The following is a 15,191-nucleotide window of genomic DNA, read 5'->3' on the forward strand; positions in this document are numbered from 1 at the left end:
AATACAGTAAAATAATTTCCATGTACTTACCAATATAAACCGATGAAAAAAACAGTTTGCATAAAGAAACATTTATTCTGCTTCAGGTCTTTGTGGATCCGTTGTTCCAAAACAAGCGAACACATTACCCTGTTATCTCTCTATCCTGAGCTTCTGGTTGGTGTGTTGTGACTCTCAGTGTTTCCACCTGGGGAACGGTGTGTTAATTGGGTTCCAGCTGTGATGACTTGAGTTAATAACACTGAATATGAGCGCTTTCTAAACGAGCACATGAGTGAAAACAGGAGAATAGTTGTTATAGTTTTGGAAAATGGGTTTGTCTTTTGGTAGATGGCATCATGGGTTGGGATGTTTAGTTAACAGATCCAGTTATAGTGTGTAAGCTGTCGAGAAAATCTGTAATGGCAGTGGTTTGGATTTTCAACATCGTGTGGTTGGTCTGTTAGCATCTGCGCTTGAGAACCACAACCCACACTTTACAGCAGTCTCAGCTAGATGAGGTTGTTACCAGCATGCAGGAAATCTGGAGGATATTTCCCGCTCTGTTTCTGTTAGAGAAAGGGCAAGCCCATGTTTGTCACAATTATTATAGGTCAGTAGTATATGTCATTGTAACAGCAGTTATTAGCCGTTCTGCATTACTGTAATTAATTACAGTTTTTTAATGATTGGTTTCCTGTATGATTCAACACTGAGTCACACAAAAGACACAAACACAACGACTCATGTGTCAATCAGACACACTGAAATAAAAACACTGACAAGAGGCAGCACATGAGGATCTTTTTATGGCTGTCTGTGAAGTTACATCACTGTTTTATTGTGTATATGTAGTTTTTAATGGTTGATGGTGTTATAAATGTGTATATAGTGTAAATACAGTCAGATATGTAGCTCTCTATAGAACATACTACAGTGTATCTACAGGAAATGAGTCATAGAGATGCAGCAGAAAGCATTCAGTGGGCTTTATTTCTGACAGCACGTCTTGTTTTTTTGGTTGAATATAGATGTATTTCAGTGAGGTTATGATCCGTATGAATACATGTTAGTGTATGAACATAAACTGAAGAGTTTGGAAGTGATGATGTAAACATGTCAAATGTTTTGTTGCTTTTTTGTGATCCATAATTGTCGTTGTTGTTGTGTTGACTGTGTGAAGAGTTTTGAACATGATGACTCAGCGTTGAACTGTGCAGAAAACCACCACATAACCAGATAACCATTGAAGCTCTACATACAACCACCAATGCATTCAAACACACCGTCATGCATTATTTACAGAAAAGCACAGATCAGACACCATTGGACATAAATTTAATATGTGGATGCCAAATTTTCATTTTACATTCAGTGTCAAAATAAATTCTGTCAGCGGCAGAAAACAGCAGACAGACAAAGTTAGTGACTAAACTTTATTTAACTTTCAATCCTCAGCGCAGACATCATGAAGTGAGAGAATGTCTCCAGTGGAAAATCTGACCTGTTCATCACTCTCTGAACAGAGATCTGACCAGCTGTGTTTTTGTGTGTGTGTGTGTGTTTGACTTGCAAATGACCAGCGGCGAAACACAGTTATAACCACATCAATGTTGTTCTGCAGCTCTGCTTCCTCCCCCTCCCTCTTGTGTCTCTTTGCTGTGCTTCCTGATGTGACTAGAGGGAAGTCGTAAAGCTGGTAGTTTTACCATCAGAAGTCCACACTGACTGACACGCAGACAGGTGAGTGCTGCAGGTAAACTGCCATCTGTTCTTTGTACTTCTATTGTGCTAACATTAGATTTTTTTTACTTGTAAATATTCAGAAATAGTTTTATTAATTTGTCATGTATTTCCTCAAAGAGGTTTGACTGGTGATTTTTAATACAATATGGGAAAATACAACATCAGGACAGGGAGAGGACAGAGAAAACATGAGCTGAAAGGAATAATATGAACATTTAGATGAAAGAAACAATCCTGGACTGCGTTCTCTCTACAATACCTGCCGACTCTCATGTAGATTTTTATTTAAAATGTCCTAAAATTGAATGTGACTTTACATGTGTTGAACTGTGTGGTGATCATGTGACTGATGCTTCAAATCTGTGTGGAACATATTTCAAGATTTAAAACATACACTACTAAGAAGTAAGAAGTGTTTATTGTTGGTGTTTTATTTTACATTTACTAACATGAACACAGTAACATTTAGTTCATGATTTCAACCTAACGAGTTGTGTTATCTCAGGATGGTGTTATATATGTTCTCATGATCATTAGATAAACTGCTCCTCTCTGTGTAAGAGACTAATGAGAGATGATGCGATACGGTCAGCTGACAGTTCAGTATGAGACATAAAACATGCAAAGTCATTTTAACAATGTTTGAACAAAACTTAAGTAAGTAAATTTCAAGTGATTGTAGAGTTGTGGCCAGTTGTAAACATGTTAAAAAAAGTCATGATGGTAAAATGATCAGGCTGTAGATGACATATAGGTGCAGGAAGGAGGGGCCGCTGCTGTAGCAAAAACAACATTTTACCTTTTAAAAAAAACTCTGATAACGATTGATGAATGAATGATTTAAACAATATACCTGAAGGTACTTTTGGCAGCATTATTCTTTTGTAGTTCAAGTATGAAAACAAGGAAAACTGAAAGGAAAACAAGACTTAAGGTGTCATTAGATTGTGCAACGGTAATGATGGTGTGAGTTTATTGCATGTTACACTGTATAGATGAGATAACTGTGAGATGAATCATCAAATTACGACGGAAACAGAAAAAAGTCAGCTCGTCATCCATCTGCAGCTCTGATGTTTAAAAATTCAGCAAAGTCACACAAACTTCTAATCTTTCCTTTTGGTTTGTGTGTACCATGGATGTATGAAGAAGATGGAGTGGTTTCCTCTTAGACTTTAAAAAAAAATGGCACTTATGAGTCATGAGTCATAGTAGCAGTCAGGCTTTCTTTGGTCTCCAAACCTTGAGTTTCTTAGTGAGATCTAGGAAAGTGTTTTGGATCGATGACCAAAGATTTCACCATGTTTCTCTCATGATTGTCAACTTTTGTCAACAGACAGCCTCACACAGAGTGAAGAGGCATTATGTGTTTACGGTCATGCTAGCAGCTCTGTGAAGCTGTACAGTGATGCTTTGACCTTAATGCTAACGTCTACATGTCTTAACATGCTAATGTTTACCATGTTTATCAACTTGAACTCATGGGACCGTTATTAGTTTTGCAGGTATTTAGTCATAAACAAAAGTGTTGGACTGAAAATATGTGAATCATGTTCTGCCTCAGTATCCTGACATGGCTGCATCATGCTGTCAGCTCAGCTCAAACCATGGAAGAACAGGACACAGCAGTAGTGGAAAGTAACATTTACTCAAGTACAATTTTGAAGTACTACTCCACTACATTTATTTGACAGCTTTATTTACTTTTCAGATGAAGATTTGACACAATGGATAAAATGACAAACTTTAAACCCTCCTACTGTTTTCAAAAAGGGTTTACATGCTTAGTGTTTACAGGTCAAATTTGACCCGTGTTTGAATTCATTAACAAGCACTGAAAAAAACACTAATTATCATCCAGTAAAAGGTTTTATCTGCTAGGTGACTTATTATTCACCCATGACCATAATATATATACACTTACCTTGATATTTTATGTACCTTAGACCACATTGAACTTACAATATACAATCATTTTTAGTCTAAAATAGTCACAATTTATCTATTTTATTGCTTTTGATGCACAGAACAGGCAAATCTATTGTAATTCATTCATTCATGTATTTTCATGTTAGTGTTACATCTGTTGTGTTATGGGTCAAAACTGACAGCATATACTTTCCTCTGAAAAAAGTAGAAAAGTCAATTTAATTACCAAAAACAACATTTTATTTGGGTCAATCACACAACAAGTGTCATCTCTTGCATGGGGACAGCTTATCCAATTGGATACAAAAGCTGTGTCCCCAACGGGGAAAAAGCTGTTTTTTGGGTCAGTGGTGGAGTTTATGGTTAGGCTTGGGGTAAGTCTCCAGGAAATTCATGTAAGTCTATATAATGTCCCCAAAAGTGACCTAGGGCAACATGTGTATGTGTGTGTGTGTGTGTGTGCTGTGTGCAACTGAATTCAAGTCAATACGCGTTCTTGGCATGAAACATAATTTTAATATTACACAACATAATTATACTGTTATTATATGATTTTATTACTATTATTTTTGTTTAGCTGTCATTTTTGTTATTCATGATGGTTTGGCAACATTAACTTCGTTTTTCTCTGCATGAACAACCCATAATTACTACCGGGTCAAATTTGACCCATCACACAACAGATGTAACTTTTTTTTATAGGCATTAAAAAAAAAAGAAAGAAAAATGATCAAAATGTGTTTTATTGTATTCAGTAGCCCATTATAGAGGATGTAATGAAGGCTTGTTTTGATCAAAAAAAGTATGTTTCACACAACTTGAAAACGGGTCAAATTTGACCCGAACACAATAGGATGGTTAAAATACAACACATTGTTAAAGATGAAACCAGTGGTTTCCAACCTTTTTGGCTTTTGACGTCTTACAAAAAGCAGTGTGTAGTCGGGATCACATTTCACATGTCTATGAGTTGTTAACAGCTCCACCAAATAGTGATTTTTCCCTCTAAACTTCTCACATGCTTTCATTTCAATAAATGTTCAAATGATCCAATACTTCAGCAAAAATCAAAGATTAGAGAAAAAGTCCAAAAACCGAAAACAGATTAGTCGCAGTAGCTCTCGATGGTATAATGTACTCCGGCTCAAGGTACTAAACTAGCTCTTTCAATCCCTCACCCCTACCACACTGATTGGCAGCATACTGGTCTCAATTAGTCGACACACCAGCTGGGTGATGGCCTCAGACTGGCGCGTATCACACTTTCTCCCCCCGGCTAGCAGCGGCTTGATCTTTGGCAGCGACTGCGAGCCATCCTCGGACATGGCAGCCAGCTGCTTGTTTTGAATGTGGTACAGCATAATGCTAGTACTGTATTGACCTGAATATAAGGCGACCCCGGTTATAGGACGACCCCCCTTTTCCAACAACTGTTTTTTGAAAAAACATTGTTAATGTTACTTTTTGAATATAATTTACATCATAGTATTCTCTGGCAGTCAGCATTTATAAGACTGCCTGTTTGTCTTTTTGAGCTGATTATCATCTATCACAGTGGTATTTGGCAGCTTGACATATTCCCTTTCTGCAGTAGAAAGTAAGGTGCTTCGGACTCATTTTCACTCGTCATGAATTTATTCCCTCCGTTGCAGAAAAACACGTTACATGAGCCTTCAGAAACTCCTGCAGGTTAAACTGGACTAACAAAACACTTTTAGTACTGACTGACTCTAACACACTCACTATAAACAGACTTTAAGACACTTGCTAGCCTAGCAACATTAATGCGACAAACAACCCATAATACAACACTCTGTATAGAAGTTGGTTTTACACCGGCACTTTATCCATTCAAAAAGAATATCTGATGTTATGAACATGTACTTGTCAAGCTGTTAGTGGAGTGTGTATGCAAATTAACCTATAGACCGACATGTGACCAGTCAAAAATATTCTCAGCGGTTAACCGATTAACAGTTAGCTGTTGACATCCCTAACTCTTACTTAAGTAGGATTTTTCATGCAGGACTTTTACTTGTAATGAAGTATTTTTACACTGATTTATTGGTACTTAAGTAAATGATCTGAATACTTCTTCCACCATTTCACTTCTCATGTGAGCATCGAGCAGCCGTTTGCTCACACACACTTTTTGAGGTCAGATATAGTGTTTAGTGACTGCAAGCTGAGGCCACAGTAGTTTGAAAATAAGTCACAGTGATTACAATGACATGTTGAAAAAAACACCACAAAGGAAGCGGCCATCAGCCCTCATGTGCAGTTTAAAGTTTAAAGTTTTATTCTTGTTTTTTAAAACTTTTGCACGTGTTTTCTCAGACGTGCAAGTATGCTCAGCAGCCCTCATGTGCATAGCATGTATTTAACGCATGTAAACAACAGGTGCCCTTTTATAAAGACAATAATAATCAGATTACAGTCTGTGTTTCAGCTGCAACCGTGAATATATTCACATCTATTTAGTTTATGATTGTTAGCAGCAAAATCTCATGTTTTTTGTATAAACACAAGCTTGCAGACATGAGCTGATGGTTGAGAATCAGGTCCATGAGTCTTGATGACTTGTTGGATTTCGACAGCTGTGGCGAAGCACTTTTGGTTAACTGGATTGTATTTAAGTGTCTTTGCGGCTCTGTGGCGATCTGTTACTTCCCTTTGAGCTTTCAACACTTCCTGTACTGTATAGCTTGTTGATGTTTAAACAATTGTCTAATATTTAAAAGATAATTTGAAAGGTTTTATCTCTTGTAGAACATCCACAAACATGAGCGACGTCGGAGGAGTGATAGAGACCCCGTCCTTCAACCAGTCATCTGTCAACAACCAGACCGACAGGTCGGCTTTGTGCGGTCAGATCGACACATCAACTCACCTCTTCTTCATGCTAGTCTACAGTCTGGTCTTTCTTGTGAGTCCCAGATATTCACTCCATCTTTGTCTAAGAAAACATCTTCACAGTGTGTTGGCACAATTTCTTGATCTGCAAGTGTTAAAGGTGCTGTAAGTGATTTTTGTTAAAATAAGAGTTAAATATCTCTAGCTCCAACAGCCATCACTGATATAGTATTTGGTCAGTAACATGGATCTCCCAGTCCCTCCACTCTACAGTAAACAGAAAAAAACATTTTCTGGTATCTCGTCCACACCTTCTCCAATCAGGAGAGAGAACTCCACAAAGAGGCTCTGAGCGTTCATGGGCAGACGGCAGAATTTCAGCGTGGATGGTGGAACAGGTAAAGCTACCAATTCCAGCACTCCCAGGAATGCCTTACACAACCAAATACACCAATCACTGCAGGGCTGCCAAGGAGCTGCTGAACCAGTAGGGGGGTCTAGAGGAGAAGGAGGATTAACCAGACGTCGACTCACAAAGTGGCTGGCCACCGACGGCTCGTGACGGCTGGTTTTTAAAACGTTAAACCACAGCTCGAGGAACAAAAGCCTTCAGGATTAGTTGCTCTCCATCACTGCTGTGCCTAATATTGTAAGGTGCTGTGGTGACGACCGCTGTGTGTTCATGTGGTGACGTTGGGAGGAGGGTGGGGAGTGCTAACTGCAAGAATGGACAGGAAGTTAGCCAAAACACCTTTTAATAAATCCTGTCTTGTCTTCTGCAGATGGGTTTGCTCCTCAACGGCTTCACCCTGAAGGTTTACTTCTGTCGCGCTCAGCAGCAGACGTCCAGCAGCGTAACCATCTACCTGAAGAACCTGGCGGCCTCCGACTTCCTGATCAGCCTCTGCCTCCCCATCCGCATCACCAACTACGCCAGCAGCTCCGTCCCCGTCCGCCGGGTTTACTGTAACTTTGGTGCCTCTGCCTTCTATCTCAACATGTACGCCAGCATCCTGTTCATGGGCTACATCGCCGCCAACAGGTAGGCCTGTTTATTATTGTCTTACACAAGATTCCCAGTCATAAGGTGGATGGAAATGCTGGAAATTCAAAAAAAAAAGTAGTGAATAAAAACGCACATTATTTCGCATTTTCTTTTATAAATTGTCTGAATTTTCGGTTAAAAGGTATCATGATCAAGTAAACATTAAACTTAAACTAAATATTGTGACAATAGTCTCAGTGTGAGTCTTGGAGCCGACTGTCAATCGCAGCTGTCAATCAACGCCCACTCGGCAGACATCAAAGCTACTATAAGTCTTCAAATCTTATTAATAGAGCAATAATTTCCAAAATGACCAGCAGCACACTTATTAGAGGGCCTGAATTTAGATCCTGAGACCAGAATGACTCATTGAAAACAATGATTGACTCAGTATTTCTAGAGAAAAGTAGAGGCTCTTTGAGTGGGAGTCAGTTAGATTAGTCATATTAGCCTCTCTAGTTGATCTGAACACCAGATACCGCACAGTTGTTTGTGTTTGTCTTTCCCCTGTATAACAATGACAGTAAAGAAGTGGTTTTCTCAGTTTGCTGTGGAAGAACTTGCACAGCACTCTAACCTCCCCTCCTCAAACACCAGCTGTGAGCCAGAACTGATCACCCAACATCGGTGTTGGACCTCACTAACGTCTCTTGTGTCTGAATGGAAGCAAATCCCTGCTGCCAGCTTCCAACATCTGCTGGAAAGCATATTAATGAACATCACGTTATACCATTACATATGGAGGGAGTGTTCATCTGAAGCCTTGTTTTTTCAACACAATATTTATCCATGTGTCCGTTATGTTGTGTTGTTGTTATCGTGACTTTGATTGTCTTTGTTTTTTTGTCTTGCTGTTTGTATGAGTTGGCATATGGTGTTGCTATTTCCCCTTTGGGGATCGATTAAGAATATCTGTCTGTCATCAGTACGCTGCTGAGAGATATGTGGGGTGAATGATTTTTTTTTACAGATATGTTTCTTTACACAGGCGACTCTGTAACGTCTCCCTGAAGGCAGGAGCTGAAAGTGATGATTCAGATTGTTGCATAACAAGCTGAAACAAGGACCAAATGAAATTATATTTCAGTTTCTGTCTTTCTCTTCAACATATTTCATATTCAATCATTAAGTGAATCTTGCGTCAGGCTGCCCACCGTGTGTGTGCGTGTGTGTGTGTGTGTGTGTGTGTGTGTGTGTGGGGGGGTGTTATCGTTCTGTCGTCAGTGTTAGACTTAAATGAGATGTGGCTTCTGGTGGGTGTTTAGCGTAGTGAGTCACTTTAGATAAAACAAAGAGGTGTTATAACTTCAAGGAAAATGAGATGTGGTTAGATGTGTCTTTGCATCATCAGACAGGTTTTTATTTAGGTCAGAGAACCGCATAGATTTCTTTTCTGCAGAGATGGCACTTTACCACACGGACATTCTGGTTTTTCACTCTTTTATCTTTCACTCAGTGCTGCTGCCCAGCGCTCAGCTGACCACTTCCTGGTTTTGTCACTGAGCATTTCACACCTCACAGGTCTGCGAGCCCTGAGGAGTGATTACGCAACGTATTTGTATATCGAGAAAACATCGTATTGCTTAACTTTTTAGTTAATAGTTTGCATGCAAATGAATACACAGATTGAGCAGCATAATAGTAAACTGACTGAGACATTTGTTCATCTTTTTCTTTATAGATTTTGTACTCTGCTCCATTCATGCTGCTGATTTTAATAAAATACTGTAGCAGTGTGTATGAACATGGTTGGTGCAAAAGATATATACTGTATATATTTAGCTAATATGCTACAATACAGAATAGACAGAGTGAGATTCAGGCAGGTGCAGCAGGAGTCAGGACTTCTTTGCTCTTTGTTTGCTTGGAATTAATAGATAAACCTCAAGAAAACTCAAACTTTGTGCAGTCAATGGACTTCTTCAATGATATCCCAGAGTGTGATTTTGATTACTGACAAATGGTCTCTACAGCGTCTTTGTTTCAGCACGTACACGTCTTCAGTATGTGAGCACACAGATGCACATGTTGCATGTTATGGGTTAGTGTGATAATTTTACACAGAAAACAAGAGCAGATTTTGGTGAAAATAAAACCCAAAATCTCACTTCCTAGAATTTAAACCCCCTTGTCTCAAGAGAGAGAGAGAGAGAGAAAGTGAAAAACACTGTCAGGAAATTAGGTTTTTACTTAATTTAAACACAGTGAAGTAAAAAAACCTCAGACTCTCAGTTCTGTTTGTTGACCTCCATGTCTGAGTGAAACTAGATAAGATCAGAAGACTACGTGAATCTATTATTGTTACATACGTGTCAGACTAAAGGATGTGAGAATCGTATGGTTACGTGTACTTAAAAAGCATAAAGATGTGGTTGTCTATTACACACCAATGTCTGCTACAGTTTTGGGTCGATGCTTCAACTAAGCAGCCTGTAGTTTAAGCCTGAAGACTTTAATTGTTAAGTTTCTCAGAGAAAGAAGATAAACTTCATGCTGCATGTTGGTATATTCATGACATTTTCAGTTCCAGTACAAACCGTAATTTGCACTGTGTTCATTCTGTCAGATGCATGTTATTCTATATTATTGTGGTCAATCAAAAAAGAAAAAGAAAAAGGGAGGACTGGGTGTGTGCAAGTTCAAAACATATATGTGGTCTGCACGCCCAAATCAGTTTCCTTCCTCAAACAAACATCTGTTGCTCACTGAAGAAGGAGGAGCAGAAACATCTCCGCATTTTTTTGTTCTCAAGTTTGACGGAGAAAAACGAAATAACAATAATAACTTTTTAAAATAGTAATAACATTTTTTGTGCTCATTCTAATATTAAAATTAACTGTTCAATATTGGTTAAAATATGACAATATGAACATGAAACTCAAAAATAAATTGATAAATTTGCTTCTAAAATGTTTATTACTTGATTTTTTGGCCACCGGGGGGGCAGAAAAACTCCACAACAAGGTGACACCATGGATGAACTAAAAGAGATACCAGACTAAAAATGGCGCCCATTCAGTCCTATAGGAACTGCTCACCTAGTGCATACGCCAAAAAAGTGTTTCTAGCTTCCGGGTTTGCTTCCGTGTTGTGCGGCCCACTGAATATGCGCAGTAGTGTTTCCCCCGCTGGCCCCGCCCATGAGTTCCCGCTCGGCCCATAGACTTTACATTGTGATGACGTCACAGATTTTTAAATCGCTTTTCTCGGCTCGAGGAAAGTTTTACAAACATAAAACCTCCATGGATCAAAAGTTCATAATATAAAGAGTCATAATTGACGTTGTTTGCAGTTCGAGGCGTCCTGTCAACAGTTTTACAGGCGTCTCTTTTACAATGGTGGTCTACCGGGAGAATCCTTTTTGGGCCCTAAGGGGATTTTTCGCTGCAATACCATGAGTGGCCACTGGGAAAATTGGCTGCAAGGCTGAGCGGTGGCACCCTATCCAGCTCTTATTATACATCCATGGGTGACACACACCTTTGTCGTATTATCACGTAATGAAGTTGTTTTTATTTGTTTTAATTTAAACATCCAGAAGACACAAAGCAACATTATCATCCCGTCTGAGTTGAGTTTGTGTCCACCTGACAAAACCACAACGTCAACCTCATGGTGGCGCTGGAGAGAAAATCACGAATGTTTGTACAAAATTACCAGATAATCCTTCAATAGTTGTTGAGATATTTGAGTCGGGACCAAAGTGGTGGCTTTCAAACATGTAGAGGGACAAACATGGTCAAACATACTCAGCACAACATGACACGCAGCAAAGCGTCGGTACGCTCACCTGTTCTCTGAGCTGTTCAGATCCAGTCCAACACGGACCTGAAGTAAACCTACCTGTAATTCATTTCTAAAAAACAGACATAATTTGAACGAGACCCAAGGACATTCAAATCTGATTCGACTAAACCCGAAGACAATTAGACTCTATAGATGAACCAGGGTTTTAGGTGGAAGCAGACAAGTCGCCATTAAAGAATCTCAGTTTTTAAGTGATCCTGTCCAGTAGATCCTGTAGAAGCACTTATATGTTGAAAATATAGTCATCAAATGTCATTAAAATAAAGGTTCTAATCTACAAACTAAATGTTCCAGTTTGAGCTTTTCTGTTCTGTGCTGTTATCAGCTGCTCCAACAGGAAACTGACACCACAAGCCTCTGCTCCATGAAATCTGACTTTCTTAAAACTTCATTAAATCCTCATGTTTCATTCTGAGCGGCGTGCCGACAAAGAAACGACCAGAGATCGCTAAAGGCCTGCGTTAGCTTGGTGCTACATTTCCTGGCTGAAATTCCACTAGTTCAGCATCATGTGTTTACAGAAATCAGGAGTTTGATGATTGAAAGTCATTCCTGCTGGTTTTAATGAGCGATTTCACACAAACAGCAGTCTCACATCCAGACTGTGAAGGTCAGACAGAAGCTACGCTAATGTTATTTTCTCATGCAACCTGCATCGCAACCAATTTCACACACAGTATTGTAAGACTACGAGTAACTTCCACAAATTTGTTGGTGTAGGTGACTGCTAACCATTCACTTCCACTTTAATGGCGGCGGCGCTTAAGAGAGCAACACATAAATCAGCCGCCAGATTCGTGTATACTGACCTGACTAGACTGAATATAGTTTGGATCCAGATTGGAAGCTCTCTGCTTCGTCCCAAAGACAGAACATGGCAGCCAGATTGGGGTTTGATTTGAGCTGATATGAGATGAGAATCAGCTCCAGTTAGCAGCATGATCAGGCGAGCACTGGGTTAGTGTCGACACCCAGAATCAGACCAATTTCATGTGCATCGCCATCGCCACTGTGAGTTGAAACAATTAAATGTCCTGTCATCAACAGTCAACCTCAGAGGACTCAGAATGAAAACAGCTCTAATTCAGGATGTGAAGCTGCAACCTCTGCAGAGATCAGGTGATGCTGACAAAGCTGGGCGAGACATGTGTTTGTGGGTCTCAGATCACATCAGTAAGACAGAGACTTTTATTTCAGAACTTTTCTGGTGTCACAAAAGTGGTCTGTGGTCTTCTTGACTTCCCCCTGAAGTTTGAAGTTGCTGATGAGTTGACTTCATGTTGCATACTCTGCGTACGTGACTTCACAACATGCATTATCACGAGCTTTTTGTCTGCTCTTCTTTGGTTGTATTAAAATGAAGAAAACACAAAACCATTCACTTAACTGCATTTAATTCACAAATTTGTTCTCAAGAACAAAGTACCACTTGAAGCATATCAAGCCCCAGACTTGCCAAGTCAGAAATTAAATTAAATAAAAGTTAAATTTAGAAAAACAGTATGTGTTAGGAAGAGAAAAATAATGAGTGACCTCGCTGTTGCTGGAGGCGGCAGCGGATTGGACAATCCTCTTAACTGTGGCTACAAGAACCCACAGCAGTGAGAGACAGAGACAGTTGATTAGAATCTGCTGGTTTGTTATGAAGTTCCTGAAGTATCATACTTACCTACGTCATAATGTTTTATTAATCCACAGTGAACTGCTGAAATAAGACAGTAGCAGCATGTGATAATAACCTTAATATACCTTGATTCTACCATTTACTGTTGCTGTGTGATGGATTTATGAGGTATAGTTTCATATGCGGCTACAGCAGATAAATTATACTGGCAAGCCTGTAGTTAAACTGGTCGAGCTCATTCATGTAGTGCAGACACCATCTTGTCATAGCTTGTGGATACTTTGCTGCCAGAGGACTTTGGAGACACTCACTGCTGCAGTTTGGTTGATGCAATAGTTAAGTTAAGACGACTTTAGTGCTTGTTAATAATTGTTTTGTTTTATTCTCTGCAGGTCTTATTTCATCATGATACAAATATGAGTCTGTATTTTTCTTTATTTACTGTAAAAATCATAAACATGCAGCATCAACACAATTATCACAGTAAATAAATAAAATCAATTGATTTAATGAATTATCAGCATGTATTTATCATACAACCTAATATTTTAGGAGGATAAAGAGGCATAAATGTATATTTACTACCACTTGATAGACACTCATCTGGTTAGAGAATGTCCTGTATTATAGTGGCCTGACAGACGCACAACACCCACTACTGGAAAACTTGAAATACTCTAAATACTCGATACATTTACAGTGACTTGAGTATACTGACACAACTAACACTGGAACTTCACAGCACCACACAGTATTATGTTGAAGTGTCAGTGCAGGAAGTTGTGCACCATTGTCCAAACTGTAAATGATATACCATAGTTGCCTTGCACAGATATTAAATATCATGAGGAACTGGATGTGAAAACAAAAACTTTGTCAGTGAACTTTATCCAGCGTTTTGCAGAATCATCCATTAACGTTCAGTAATCTTGTACTGACACCTTCCTCTCCTCTCTCCAGGTATCTGAAGATCGTCCATCCTTTAGGGACTCACATCCTGCAGACGGTGCGGGCGGCTCACATCATCTCCACAGTAACCTGGGTTTTCCTGCTGGCCATGACGAGCACCTACATCACCCTGTCGCTCCTGACGCAGGAACCTCTGCCGTCCGTCCCCAACACAGTAAGCTGTGACGTCCTGCACAGTGACCAGCTCAGTCTGCTCTATAAAATCATCCACTCCTTCTCCGCCGCCATCTTCCTGGTCGTCCTTGTCTCCCTGATCTTCTTCTACTACAGCACCTCCCGCAGGCTATCACTGGCGCAGCAGAGGCAGCCGGTGTCCTCCGGCTCCAAGAAGCTGGCCAAGTCACGCAGGAACATGCTGGTGCTGGTCAGTGTCTTCTGTGTTTGCTTTGTGCCCTACCACCTGGTTCGCCTCCCCTACGCGTTCCTGAAACGGTGCACATGGGAACAGGCGTTCTTCTACCTGAAGGAGCTGACCATCCTTGTGTCGGTTTTCAATGTTTGCCTGGACCCGCTCATCTACTTCATCTTCTGCAAGGCCTTCCGGGCCCAGCTGAGCCTGAGGAGGGTGTTCAGCATCACGCAGGCCGCAGAAAACACAGAGCGGAGGAGCAGCGACGGGCGGGTGAGCGCCTCCAAAATCAACACCAAGACGTCGGTGACCAAGCAAACCAGCGTGCTGTAGCTTCAAGCTAACAAAACATCCATGATTTGTGTTGTTAAAAGCAACAATCACACCACAAATGCACATATGTGTGAAGGCTGAGATCTGCTGATAAAAAACACCAGCCAATAGGAGGCGGCCATGTCACTACTCTTCTTTTTACCAGAAGACTAGTGCAGTGCCCATTCAAAACATGCCTGTTTGGAACTGGCTGATTGCTTGGCTTCAGCACATAGAAAAATTAATCCAGTTGATGTGAGGTGTGAATGATAATATACACCATCAACATGTAAGAAACTAACAATCTATTATACACAGATGTTATAAATGATATGTACTCTAATAGTAAATAAACATTTTTCTCATTTCAAGTAGCCTAAAATAAGTGCTGCATTTAAAAATAAATAAATGCATCCTAAAATAAAGTGGATAGATCATATTGGGCTCTTAGATCGTTCCTATTTTCTGTGACTTGTTCGTATTTAAATGGGTATGTTTGCTCCAAAGGTGTTTGCTTTGTCTGTAGTGGCGCTTCACAATCGCCACAGTCTCAGAGAGACAAGCTAGTTTTGAACTGC

General features: G+C 39.9%; 1 protein-coding gene across 2 annotated transcripts; it reads left to right on the plus strand.

Moving 5' to 3' along the window:
* The first annotated feature begins 1,609 nt into the window (after positions 1-1,609).
* LOC122984096 (P2Y purinoceptor 14-like) lies at positions 1,610-14,979 on the plus strand. Of its 2 annotated transcripts, XM_044354405.1 has the most exons (4): positions 1,610-1,722; positions 6,424-6,580; positions 7,290-7,549; positions 13,944-14,979. In XM_044354405.1, exons 2-4 carry the CDS (start codon positions 6,437-6,439, stop codon positions 14,632-14,634), a joined length of 1,095 nt encoding a protein of 364 aa, XP_044210340.1. In that variant the 5' UTR covers positions 1,610-1,722; positions 6,424-6,436; the 3' UTR covers positions 14,635-14,979. The 2 variants fall into 2 exon arrangements, with proteins under 2 accessions (XP_044210340.1, XP_044210341.1); XM_044354406.1 differs by lacking the exon at positions 1,610-1,722 and having other exon boundaries at positions 6,082-6,580.
* The last annotated feature ends 212 nt before the right edge of the window (positions 14,980-15,191 follow it).

The sequence above is a fragment of the Thunnus albacares genome, chromosome 6 (genome assembly GCF_914725855.1).
Source record: "Thunnus albacares chromosome 6, fThuAlb1.1, whole genome shotgun sequence".
Taxonomy (NCBI): domain Eukaryota; kingdom Metazoa; phylum Chordata; class Actinopteri; order Scombriformes; family Scombridae; genus Thunnus; species Thunnus albacares.